The 12,836-nt window shown below is 53.4% G+C and overlaps 1 protein-coding gene across 2 annotated transcripts in view; it reads left to right on the forward strand.

Moving 5' to 3' along the window:
- Nucleotides 1-12,836, forward strand: part of KAZN (kazrin, periplakin interacting protein) — a 461,225-nt gene that overhangs the window by 331,512 nt on the left and 116,877 nt on the right. For both annotated transcript variants that reach the window (XM_065875265.1, XM_065875272.1), the window contains exon 2: nt 6,765-6,956. In XM_065875265.1, coding sequence (XP_065731337.1) covers nt 6,765-6,956 — 192 coding nt within the window. The remainder of the gene's footprint in view (nt 1-6,764; nt 6,957-12,836) is intronic.

Here is a 12,836-nt window from a genome sequence, read left to right on the forward strand (position 1 = left end):
CTGGCTCCATGGCCACATCCTTCTCCAGGAGCTGTGTGGGAACGGTGACCCGGGGGAGGGCCACGCACGGAGTGGCCGGCTCCCTGTGACCCACCTCCATGTGGGAAACAAAAGCAAGCCCATACCTGATGGGGGCCACGCCTGCCTCCCCTGCCATCCATCAGGGCAAGCCTGCGGCGGCCCATGGATTTTGTGGCCCTGTCCCCCTGCAAGATAGTACAGCGAGGGACTTCCCTGGGGGTCCTGTGGCTCAGGGTCCGCACTCCCAATGCAGGGGCCCCAGGTCAGGGAACTAGTTCCCACATGCAGCAACTAAGGGTTCACATGCTGCAACTAAAGATCCCATGTGCCGCAACTAAGATCCCACTCAAATAAATAAATATTAAAAAAAAAAAAAAAGCAGTGCAAGAGTTTGGACTGGGGTGGGTGCCGGAGCTAGACTGCCCTGACTCTGCATGACACTGGTCAAGTCGCCTAAATCCTGTGCCTCAACTTCCCCATCTGTTGAAGGGGGTGATGATAACAGGACCTACTTCATGAGGTTATTGCGAGGATTCACTAGTTATCGTTAAGGAGTGTAACAGACTTACCACAGAGCCTGGAGCACATATTATGTGCTCCCGAAGTGTTAGCAAAGGAATCGTCATTGTGATACACGGTGGTTACAGTATTATTGCTGTTTGGACCTTTGGCTTGGGAAGGCCAGACTCGTAAACCGGCGACTCACCGAGAGAGCTCCGAGGCTTCTCGCTGCCTGTTCACGCATCCTGTTCTTGGACGGTGCCCCACAGTCACGGAGAGTGAGTGTTTTTCTTTGTCTTCTTCCTCTCCCGCCCCAGCCCTGTGAGCTCACAAAAATTAAGCCAGGAAAGGACTTGTCGCAAAACTGGGGGCTCTTCCCCAGGGCCAGGAGCGGTCACCTCCCTCCTGTGCTGTGTGGATTCCTCCACAGTCCCCACCTCCTCCTCCCACTGCCCAGAATTCACAGCTGAGGCGGCCGCAGGGCAGACCCCAGAGGTGCTGGCCCTCGGCAGCCACCTGAACTCGATCTCAGCCGGTAGCACGTGCTGCTGTGCTTGGTTCTGGAGAACTGGTAGATCAGCAGGGAAATCAAAGGCTCTCCTGTGCCAGATGGCCCTGCCCAGCTGGTGCCGCTCCAGGTCTCGAGACACAGGTGCAGGGCTGAGCTGTGCTCGCCAGGCCCCAGGCTCTGTTCTCTCCCCTTGGCATCTTTTCTGCTCCCTGTGCGTGTTGCCTCCTTGTTACAACGTTGCTGCCACAGCTCTAACCACAAGTCCACTTTCCAGACAAGAAGGCACGGAGGAGGCAAAGCCCTATTTTCTTAAAGGGCAGTCTTCCTCAGGGACTTTCACCTACATCTCATGAGCCAGAACTGGGTCACACAGGCAACTCTAGCTGCAAGGGAGGCCAGGAAATGGCGTTTTAAAAATGGCGAGCACTCGCTGCTCTTACAAACAGAAGGAGGTGTGCTACAGAGGGGCAGGGTTAGGGTCTCCCCAGCTCCCTCTGTCACCTGAGTAGCTATGCCACACCGCCTTGCCCTTGGGAAGAGGCCTCTGGGGGCTTCCACTGTGTGGCCTGCCTGCTCCCCCCAGGGCAGCATCATTGGTAACTGCTGGCCTCCCCGGGGGTGGGAGAGCCGCTGTCTCCCAGGCAATGCTTACTTCCGGCTTCCATGGCCTAGAGCTCTGCCGGGTTTGTGGCTTCTTTGGCACCAGGCCCTTTTACCACCACCGGCCCCCTGCCCTAAGGTCCGTGGTTGCCCAGCGTCGGCAGAAAGGTATGCAATTGATCTTTCCCTTTTGTGTCCCTGGGCCAGGGCCAGTGTGGTTTCTCCGGGAACATGGCTCCTTCCCCAGCAGCTCTCCCGCCTTTGGCACAAGGCTCCCTCCTGTCCGTGTGTCTGCGGCCCACGCTGCACCAGGTGCTTCACAAACCCCGCTTCTTCCCTTCCCCACCTCGTGCCCCTGAACGAGCACTGACCAGGAGCTCCGTGCCCCGACAGGGTGGTCTCTGTGCTTTTGACGTGTGGCGGGTGTGCCTGAGGAACTGAGTTGTTTGTTGTGACTAATTTACTCTTAAGTAGCCACGTGTGCCTGGTGGCTGCCTCACTGAGCAGTACAGCTGTGGACCAGAGCAGGGACCCCTGTCCCGCCAAGGGGAGAAATGCACAATCGGTAGCATTCATCTAGATTCCTGAAGAGTGCATCCCTCTAAGGGCACTGAGATTATGAAGGCCCAGAGAGGGATAGTGACTTGCCCAAGGTCACACAGCGAGGTAGCAATCCCTCTGAGACAGCAACGCAAGTCCTCCAACTTTCACTTCTTCATTGCTTCTGAGGAATGTGGTCGCTCCCCTCTGTGAGGGGAGGAGGAGTCGGGGGCACGAGGGCACACACAGCACTCATCGTGCTCAGCACGTTTAAGTGTATTACCTGTGAGTCTCATTCCCATCACTCCCATTTCACAGGTGAGGCTACTGAGGCCCAGGGAGGGGAAGTGCCTGTGAATGGTCCTGAAGCCTGTAAATGGGCTTCAGTCTTGTGAGGCTCTCTGTGATTGCAGTCCCAGGGCTGTCACCCCTCTCTGCCCCTGGAAGGGTCCAGGCTGTGCAAGGTCTAGTCCAGCCAGGGCAGGTGCAGTTAGTAAGCTTGGACAAGGCTCTCTCTTTTTGTGGAGTTGTTTTTCCAGTCTGGTCTCCTAAGACTTGGTTCCTGCAGGAGATGTACTTGGTATCCCGCCCTCCTGCTTCTTCAGAGCCTGACTCAAGGAGCAGGGCCTGGGTGTCAGGTACACCTGTTAGCAACGTGAGCGCAGGAAAAATTTGCCTTTGCCACTGTTAGCTCAGGATAGGGGCACCCAGCCCCGTCTTGCTCTCGTCCAAGAGCAAGGGGCAGAGAAGGCTGTGCCAGGCTGTTCTGTGCCTTAACCTCCTTCCTCCTGTGAGATGATTTAGTAACACAGCCCTTTCTCATGATGGCCTCGTTTCATTGCAATGGAAGTAGGGTTGCTGGATAAAACACAGCATGCCCAGTTACACTTGAATTTCATATAAACAACAAATCAGTTTTTAGCATAAGTGTGTTCCATGCAATATTTAAGACATACTTATACTAAAAATTATTTGTCGTCTATCTGAGATTCAAATTTAACTGGGCACCTGGGCTTTTGGGGTTTGTTTTGCTTCACTTTGTTTTATTTTGCTAAATCTGGCCACCCTAGATGGGTGACATTGTCCCCAAGCAGTGTACATGGCAACTGAGAGCCGGAAACATCATGGGGCTTGCTCAGGGTCACGACAAGTCCCTGGCCAGGACTGGATTTGAAGCCGGGTCTCTTGGAATCCTCTTCCATTTGCATAGACAGCAAACAACCTCAGTGGCTTCCTCTGGGCAGTTTAAGGAAGCCCAGAAGTCACGCCCGTAAAATAAAATCAAACAGCCCTGGCTTCCACTTGCCTGGCAATGTAAATATAAACGGGGACGCTTAGCAGTCACTCACACCTTATCGTGAAATAACCGTTTGGTGACAGTTGAGTGGGGACAGGCCCCGGCAGGATGGGTGACTGGGGAGAATTGATGAAGGAGGGTGTCTTGGTCCGTTTGGGGTTGCTAGAACAAAAGTAGCCAGTGGCTTATAAACAACAGAAATTTGTTTCTTAAAATTCTGAAGACTGGAAGTCCGAGAGCCAGGCATTGGCAGATTCCGTGTCTGGTGAGGACGCTCTTCCTGGTTAATAGACAGCCGTCTTTTCGTTGTGTCTTTTGCTCCACCCTCATGACCTCCCAAAGGCCTCACCTCCAGGTACCGTCATCACACGGGGCACTAGGTTTCACCATAGGAATTTTATGGGGACACAGACATTCAGTCTGTGGCAGGAAGCAAGAATGAAAATTCCAGAGTCTTAAGGACTGCTAGAGACGGCAAGCCAGGGCCAGGGGCACAGTGGTGGTTGAGGTTAAGACCTTTTATGATCTGACCCTGTCGCACCTCCCCTGGCTTCTGTGCTCTTCCTCACCTGTTACTGGTCACGGGTTGCCCAGGGGTCTTTCCAGCCTTCTCGCCTTTGCTCGTACTGTCCCCGCTGCTCACTGCCCTGCCATCTTCCGAGGCCCATTTCAAATGTTCCTGTGCTCCAAGCACATGCCACACCTGCTTTGCATTATGCTTACCTGTGTGTGCTGCTTCTACTTGCTGGAGATTTCTCGAGGCCAAGGGTGTTCCCTTCTTTTTGAACACCCTGCTCCAGGCCTGTCTTATAGGTGACCTGCAAATGTTTGTCTGGAATGAGGGCAGGGGAGGGGCCCCCAATGCAAACCTCCTACTTTGCAGTTTTGCTAAGAGACCTGGACAGTTCCCAGCCTGCACTTGAGTCTGTCCATGTCAGAGCAACCAGGAGGCCCCTTGCAGACAGCCCGCCTCCCCGCGGTGCAGGTTTAGGTTTCTGCAGTCCGTGTTCACTGTGGGGTTTGGGAGCACCGGCCCGAGGGTGGGACCTGTCTGGAACCTTCACCCAGGGGTCTCCAGTGCCTTCAGCGGCAACTGGCTTGGGACAGGTGCCCATGAACTCTTGCTGGGTGGACAGATGGCTGGAGGAGATCATTCGATTGTCGTGTGTCATCATATAGTATTCAGGGCACTTGAGACCCCTCAGCGAATGAGCTAGAGCAGAGCTACCAGGCCTGCTCTCGGGGAGCCGTGCCCACTGGGCACGCACATGGTAACGCGTGGGTGGGCCTCCCACATTAACGAGGGGTTTGGGGTGCGTTGTCCAAACTGCTGTCAGAAGTGGACCACGGGTGAGCGCCTCTTTAGGGCTCTTGAGGTGACAGTAGGGCTGAGACTGCCCGACAGGGAGGAACCTGTGAAGAAGGAAGGAAGCTCTTCCAGCGGCCCTGAGGCGGGACAAGTCTAGCACCTTCCAGAACTGAAAGTCCCCCCTCCCCCCCCCCTCCCCGCAGGTGGCCTGAGGGAGGCCTCAGATGGGCTGATGGGGTGGGAAGCCAGGGAGGGTTTTCAGTGCAGGAGTGAGGTGGGACGCCCTGCCTTTCAGGCTTTTGTGGGGAGGTTGGGTGGGGGTCAAGGAGCTGGGAGGGCAGGGCGGCCTCCCCTTGTGTGGGTGGCAGCTGGACCCAGGTGGCCTCAGAGGAGGCGGTTGAAGTAGACCAGAGAACAGGGGCTGGAACCAGTGCCACCCTTCCCCAGGCTTCTGGGGGTGGAGGGACCCAGGGTCCCCGAGGCCTCAGCTCTGCTCCCCGTGGCCTGCCCCCCACCCTAGACCTGGCTCTGCCTTCGTGTCCAGGCTCCCCAAGGAGTGCAGGTTGTAGCGCCTTAGAGAACGCCGGGCGCTGCTAAGAGGGTCAGGCGCCTGGGGAGACGCAGCCCCCGTCTCACCGGCACTGAGCGCTCGCCGTATACGCTGAGCACATGCCCTGGACCAGGCAGGCTTCCTCCTGCGTCTCAACCCTGAGGGTTAGACCTGTTTTATAGAAGGGGCGTGTGAGGCTTAGAGGGGAAGGGACTTGCTCGTGATCACACTCCTGGTCAGCCAGGGAGCCAGACCGGAGACCCGGGACCTCGAAAGCCGTGCCGCAGCCATGTCCTCTGACCCTCACAGGCGAGGACTGCATCCCCTGCTACCGTGGGAGCATGGGACAGGGTGGTGTCGGGGGGCAGCTGTGTCACTGGAAGAGCAGGGAAAAGGGTGTCGCAGGTGGAGGGCCCTGCAGGGGCAAAGGCCCTGAGGCTGGAAAGAGCTTGGCCTGTCGCACAGAGAGGGACCAGCGTGCAGGAGGGTGGGGAAAAGGGAGAGAGCGATGTGTGAGCTTTAGTGATGCAAGCCAAGACCAGCCACTCCAGGGCCGGCTTCCATGAGCATCTCAGAACCTCTTTTTTTTTTTTCTTTAACATCTTTATTGGAGTATAATTGCTTTACAATGGTGTGTTAGTTTCTGCTGTATAACAAGGCGAATCAGCTATACATACACATACATCCCTATGTCTCCTCCCTCTTGCATCTCCCTCCCACCCTCCCTATCCCACCCCTCTAGGTGGTCACAAAGCTCTGAGCTATGCGGCTGCTTCCCACTAGCTATGTCTTTTACATTTGGTAGTGTATATATGTCCATACCACTCTCTCACTTTGTCCCAGCTTACCCTTCCCCGTTCCCGTGTCCTCAAGTCCATTCTCTACGTCAGAAGCTCTTTTAATCGGTCTCTGAGTGAGGTGAGCATCTCGGCCTGGGTGTGCACTGTCCTGAGTAATACTGTCGCGTTGACTGTGCCTGGAGTCGACCAGGTCTGGGTTCACATCCCACTCTGCTACCTACTCACTTTATGCCCTCGTGGAGTTTCTTAATCTCTCCGAGCCTTGACTTCCTAGTCTGTGAGATGGGGGTGAAGCATCCTGCCCCCGGAGGTTTTGGTAAACAAGGTAAAGCACGTAAAGCGTAACTGGGAGTGCTGCTGGCTTGGGACTGCAGTGCTGACCCCTGAGAGCCCTAGAGAGTGTGGTGGGAGGCAGGGAGTCCCACCAGGCGTGCTCTGCAGACTGTGGGCGGGGCCCAGGACTGGGGCGGGGCCTCCTTGCAATAAGGTCGTTCGGGGGTTTTCCTACACATAGTAGGACAGGCCCTGAATGCAGAGCAAACAGGGAAAGCCAAAGCACCTTCAAACTGTCCCCAGAAAAGTGAGCGAGCGGGAGCCACTGTCCCCCGCTCTAACCGTGTGCCCTTCTCCCCTAGCACTGCTGCGGGAGGAAGTGTCCCGGCTCCAGGAGGAAGTCCACCTTCTCCGGCAGATGAAGGAGATGCTGATGAAGGACCTGGAGGAGTCGCAGGGCGGCAAGTCCTCCGAGGTCCTCGCGGCCACCGAGCTCAGGGTCCAGCTGGCCCAGAAGGGGCAGGAGCTAGCCAGAGCCAGAGAAGCGTTGCAGGGTGAGTGACAAGTGGGCGACAGCTCCCTCCCCTCCCTCGCCTGGGCCTCAGCTGGGGCCACAGGGACACCAGGAGGCAGGGTCCTGCCTCTGCAGGGGCCTCCCGGCGCCCAGCCCCCAGCCCAGGCTGCCCCTTCCTTTTTGGGTGGAATCCTGCGTCTTGCCGGGTCGGGTACAGATGTCATTCCCTCCTGCAGTGTGACCGCCTCGTGTTCTCCATCACTGCCGGTCATGGGGCGCCTCCTTCTGAGGTGTGTGAATGGCAGTTAGTTATCTTTGCTGAACGAGGATGCTGACCCAGAAGCTGGGTCGCCTCTTACTCAGAGCTCTCAGGGTCCTGCGGCGCCTCCCCTCACAGGACAGTGCGGGGGTGCTGGGTTTTGTGCTGGAGGACACATCCCTCCCCCACTTCACTCGCGCTCACGGCAGTGGGCTCTCCAGGGGAGGGCTCAGGCCTCTTCTGTCGTTGCTTGCTCTGCAGGAGCTCCCCTCTAAGGAGCGCAGCACGCAGCCCTGGGTTGGGGGAGGAGTTAGGAGAGAAGCTGCTTTAGGAGACCACTGGGCGCATGTGTCAGCTGCTTCCCTCAGAGCCGGCCTGGGGTACTGGCAGCCGGCATACCCATCTCTCCTGGGAGCCACCTGCCCGCACTGCGCCTCACAAGGTTATTTGAGAAAGGTTGGGAGTCATCCCCTCCCAGTCCTGCAACGTGAAACGTTGGGGGAGAAAATATCTCAGGTGGGGTCTGCCTTGATCTCTTGAGCCCCGCTTAGTGTCTTTGATTCTCCTGGGGCGGGGGGGGGGGGGAAGGGCAATAAAACTTGGCACCCTCCTTTCCACTTACCACTTCCTAGAACCATAAATACTCTCTCGGTAAAGACTTCATTTCTGAGGCCAACGCAGGTTTATTCCTTCGGTTGATTTCGGGCTGCTGTAGCAAAGATCCCAAAACAGGGTGGCTTAAAGAATCTGTTTGTCTCTCTCTTCTGTAACCATCCCAGGGGGCATTTCAGGCTGGTGGGCATCTCTGCTCCCCTCGGCCTGTGAAGGATCCAGGGAAAGGGCCAAAATTCAGGGTCAGAGATTCCCTTTGGCAAGAGCGTGGCCGCAGGGAGTGCTGGGCATCCGCGTCCCAGCTACAAGGCTAACTGGGCGGGGAGGGAGAGGGGATTGTGCTGGATGGTTGGTCGGCTCTGTCCTTGTGGGTTTCCCTGACCACAGGTGTGAAGTGAGCAGCAGGACACTGGCTAAGCCAGCTGTCTGGCCAACACGCCACCACCCGTCCCCCAGGAAGCCTGGGATGCTGGTGTGCCCTCACCCGGCTGCGCCAGCCCCTCTCTGCGTTCTCCCCAGCAGTACATGTTACTCTTAAAGCTGGGTAGACGCTTTCCTGTTGGGGTGTTGTTTCCGGTGGGGCCACCTGGACAGTGTTCTGGGTGGTCTCTTCAGGCCGTAGCAGGCAGGTGGTCTGTGTCACGGTGCAGCTGATGCCGTGTGAGCAGAAGTCACCGTGCCAGGCACGCGTGCTTTCTCTATGCAACCCTCCTGCGGTCCAGGCAGATCTATAGAAGCTCCCTCCACTCCCAGCTTCTCGGGGGCCTCAGAACATCCCCACCCTTCTCAGGAAGGAGATCCAAGTCTCAGGAGTCTCCCATGGGCACGTGTTGCTGGGTCCAGGCCATGTGAGCTGACGTCCTTTGGTCTCGCCAGGTTTCACCATCCTGCAGAGTCGAGGCTGCCTCAGGAAGCAGCCAGACGCTGTCTCAGCCTCCTTTGCCGGTGTTCATTCCAGGACAGAGTCACCTGCCTTCTGTGTCCTGGGCCACGGAAAGAATTCTCACCTGTATTCCCCCTTCTGTACCTGGGAGGAGGAGGAATACCTCTCTCTGCTGTTCCTGTGCCCAGGGGTGTGGGCAGGGAGTGAGCAGAGGCTCATTTACCCACCGACTGCCCAGCTCCTGGAGCAGACGGCTCTCCAGACCTCAGTGTTCTGATCTGAGTGATGGGACAGTAACAGTGAATTAAATGAGGTCGTGTCTGTGAAGGCGGGAACCATGATGTGCGCCCTCGTCCGTTTAGCCCACAGGGCACAGAACTATGCAGGCATTTCTTCCCAACTCTGTGCTGTACGATTTCTTATCCATCCGCAAAGGTCTTCAGGGCCTTGCTCAGGGACCCAGAGATCCCCCAAAGGCGACTGCTTTGTAGGAACAATAATCTCATCAACAAGGACTCGTCAGTATTCATTCAAGGAAAGCCTTATTGAGCACCTACTGTGTTCCAGCATTGTTCTGTGCACTTGGTCTACCATTCACCCCACCACTGCTGCTGGAACGTTTCAACCCCTTTCACAGATGGAGACAGCTGAATGAGGCTCAGGGAGGTTAAGTAACTTGGCCAAGGTGACAGAGCTAATTAGCAGCAGAGTCCGAAACTTTTTCCACTGCACTAAACACCTCATCTCCCCTCTGGATGAGGTCACGAGGGGTGAAGTTGGCCTGGACAAGAGAGACAGGAGGCCATCCTAGCTCAGTCACGGGGACAGCAGACTCTGGAGTCAGATCTGGGCATGAATCCCATCTCTGTCACTTACTAGCTGTGTGGCCTGGGGGCAAATTCCTTAACCTCTCTGAACCACAGTTCCTTTGCAGAAGGCAACAGTAACAATACCTACTTTTCTTATAATTGAGGCCAATAATAGTAGCTACTTCACAGGTTGTCATGAGGATTAAATGAGGTATAAAGTGCTTGGCCCAGTGCCAAGTACCGTTAGTACAAATACTTAGTGATTATCTGATGAGACAGGGTTTGGCAGGCTTCCTCAGATCTGTTTGGAGATGTTGGTCGCCTGATTCCCATTTGGGGTAGCCCAGACCTTAGACCCCCTGAGCCCATCTAAGTTCAAGGTAGCAAGCAACTCAAGCATCCTGCCTGGCATTCTACAAAGTCATAAATAAGATGCTTCCTCCCCAGCCACAGCACATGGTGAGTAAATTGCAGACAGATGTGGGCAGAAGGAGGCTGGGGCATGAAAAGGGATTTATATGCCCATAATGAGAAGGACGAGAATAAATGCACAAGCCAAGTACGTGGCAGATGTTGGGCGACACTTGTTAATAACCAGCGTCCCTGCGGTGGGAAAACGCAAAGCCCCAAAAGACTTCCACTCTGGCCAGTCCCCACCGGCCCACCCTCAGTCTTTGGTTTGGGGGTGGTTGAAACTGGAATTCTTCGGCACGTGAGAGGATTAGGAACTCAAGCAAACGTGCAAACATTGATGGTTCCAACATCAAAGCAACGAAAAGAATCAAGTCTGGCGAGAATGGGGGTTTAGAAGTTTCCTTTGTTTCTGTGGGGACGAGTCTGGGAATGTTTGGTTTGGGATTTTGGTCTCATCGTGAGTTTAAAGGCAGAAGCCCTGAATGATTGTTTAATAAGGAATGGTGTCATCGCGTGAGTAAACTTACCCCAGAGTCCCTGCACGACTGCAGCCCTACACCTGTGGTGAGCTGGTCGCCCGTGGGACCCCTCTGGGGTGTCTTGATTTCCCCAGGCCCCCTCAGTTGCATTGATTTCTCCGAGAAAACGTGTCTAAATCTTCAATTCATTTTAAAATGACAGTACTAAACCCATTACATGCTAACATTATTTTTAAATGAAGATGACTGTATTTTCCTAAACAAAAAGATTTGAGGGAAAAGAGCAGCATTGTTTCACAATTTTGCAAAAATGTTTTAATGTCTGACTCCATAGAAGACTGCTGAGTTCTCGTTAACTACTCTTTCAGTCAGGCTGCTATGATTTGTTGTTTTGGTTGAAAATTATGTTCTCCTCTTCAATAAGTAAATCTAGCATCACACAGATGTGTAGCTGGAAGAGGGAAGAGTGTATTAATTGCCTTATTAGATAACTATGGACATTTTTCTTTGACTTCATACTAACTCACCAAATGGTAGTTTCTTAGAGGTTTGCTGAGTGTGGAATTATCCAGTGAAGGTTTTGTGCTCTGTTAGGCTGGACAAAACCATGGATCTAATTGGTACTTTGAATGGCTATTGTACCCACACATGATTTTTTTTTAATCTAACATTGATCACTTGGAAAATATTGGTTCACTGAGCAATGCACATCCTCCAAATCTTGGCATATTTCAGTATCCAACATCAATAAGTCATATCTGTTAACATCACCACCAATCTCATTAGAAAAGTCTTTAAGTCTTGAGGAGCTGGTAAAATCATAGTGGCAGATCAAGTTTGCCCAAATTTGGAATTTTGCTCAAAAGTTCAAGTTTTATCACTGGCAACAAATACTGTCATTTGTTTTCCTAGAAGTAACAGGCTCACTTACTTCATGTGTTCACTTAGTTCGGTAGTTTGCCAGATACTATAGTTTGTACGTTGGTCCTTCTTTCAAGTACAAATGGTGAGCTACAAAAAAGTGGCTAGTTTAGCTAGCAACTCAAACAGCTGCACACATGATTTTCCTTGAGACAGCCATTGTACTTTGGTATTCAGCAAAAGAACTTTAAGTGTACTTCCCATTTTATTAAAAAATATGTACTTGGGAATCAAGTTTTAATAGAATTAATTATTTTTACAGCTTCATCAAGGTCATTCTTAAGTAAAACTGTCCTCCCCCCCTTTCTTTCAACTATGAGTACATTGTGTAAAGAACTCAGTGACTACTAATACAGTTTGATGCCACTGTTATGATTTCTGCTAAGATGTCAGCATTTTACCCAGCATTGCTTCTGCACCAACATTGCAAATACTAACACAGTAAAACAGGCGAATAATGTCAGAGTGTTATTATGAAAATAGTTTTCCTCTTGGACCCCCTGCAATGTTATTGTTGGTGGTAGTGGTGGTGACAGCTAGCATTTTTGAGCACTTTTTATATGCCACACACTTTAGCTCCTTTAATTCTCACAACAAGAGTATGAGGTGGGCTGTCAATGTGCCAAGATTACACAGCAGTAACTGGTTAGGGCCAGGTTCAGACCTCAGCAGGGTGGCTCTGGAGCCCTTAGGTGACACTGGCAGGGGCAGAGAGGGCATTACTGCAGGGGAAATAGCTTGAGCAAAGGCAAGAAGGCTAGCCTGTGTATGGGGCTGGGAAGGTGGAGGCTTTGCATTCAGGGCTGTACCCTGAAGTTCAGGGACATGGAGGTTTTGAGCAGGAGAAAGCAGTATGAGGAGTGAGGTGTTGAAGATGTTCCCGTGTCCCTTTCCCACCCTCTCCTTGCCTTTGCAGCCTCGTCTCCTTCTAGCACGTGGATGCACATGTTATGTACACGTGGTTCTTAGATGTGCCTGTGGGTCCTCTCCCTTCTTTCTCCTCTCAGTCTTTGCGTTTGCTCTTCTTCTCCCCCAGCCTCCTGATGGTCACTCTTCCTCCAAGTCCTGATTCAGGCTCTGCTTCCTCCAGGAATCTTTCTGAACCATCCTCCACTCGATGGGTCCGGGGCCTGTGGTTGGCAGGATCATACCCCTTCACCCCCAAGACGTCTGCATCCTAATTTCTAGAGCACGTGAATATGGTAGTTTACGTGGCAAAGGAGAATTAAGGTTGTTAATCAGACATCCTTAAAATGGAGGGATTATCCTGTAGGCCCAGCGTAATCCCAAGGTCCCTTCAGAGTGAAAGAGGAGGCAGAAGAGTCAGAGATAGAGAAAGTCAGAGAACAGAGGCTGGACATTCAACGTGAGGACCCAATCCACCATTGCTGGTGTTCAAGGTGGAGGAAGGGTCCACAAGCCAAGGAATGTGCGTGGCCTCTAGAAGCCGGGAAAGACAGATTCTCTCCTAAAGCCTCCAGAAGGAATGTAGCCCTGCCCACACCTTGATTTTAGTCCTCTGAGACCCATTTCAGACTTCTGA

Source organism: Phocoena phocoena, chromosome 1, assembly GCF_963924675.1.
Source record: "Phocoena phocoena chromosome 1, mPhoPho1.1, whole genome shotgun sequence".
NCBI classification, from domain to species: domain Eukaryota; kingdom Metazoa; phylum Chordata; class Mammalia; order Artiodactyla; family Phocoenidae; genus Phocoena; species Phocoena phocoena.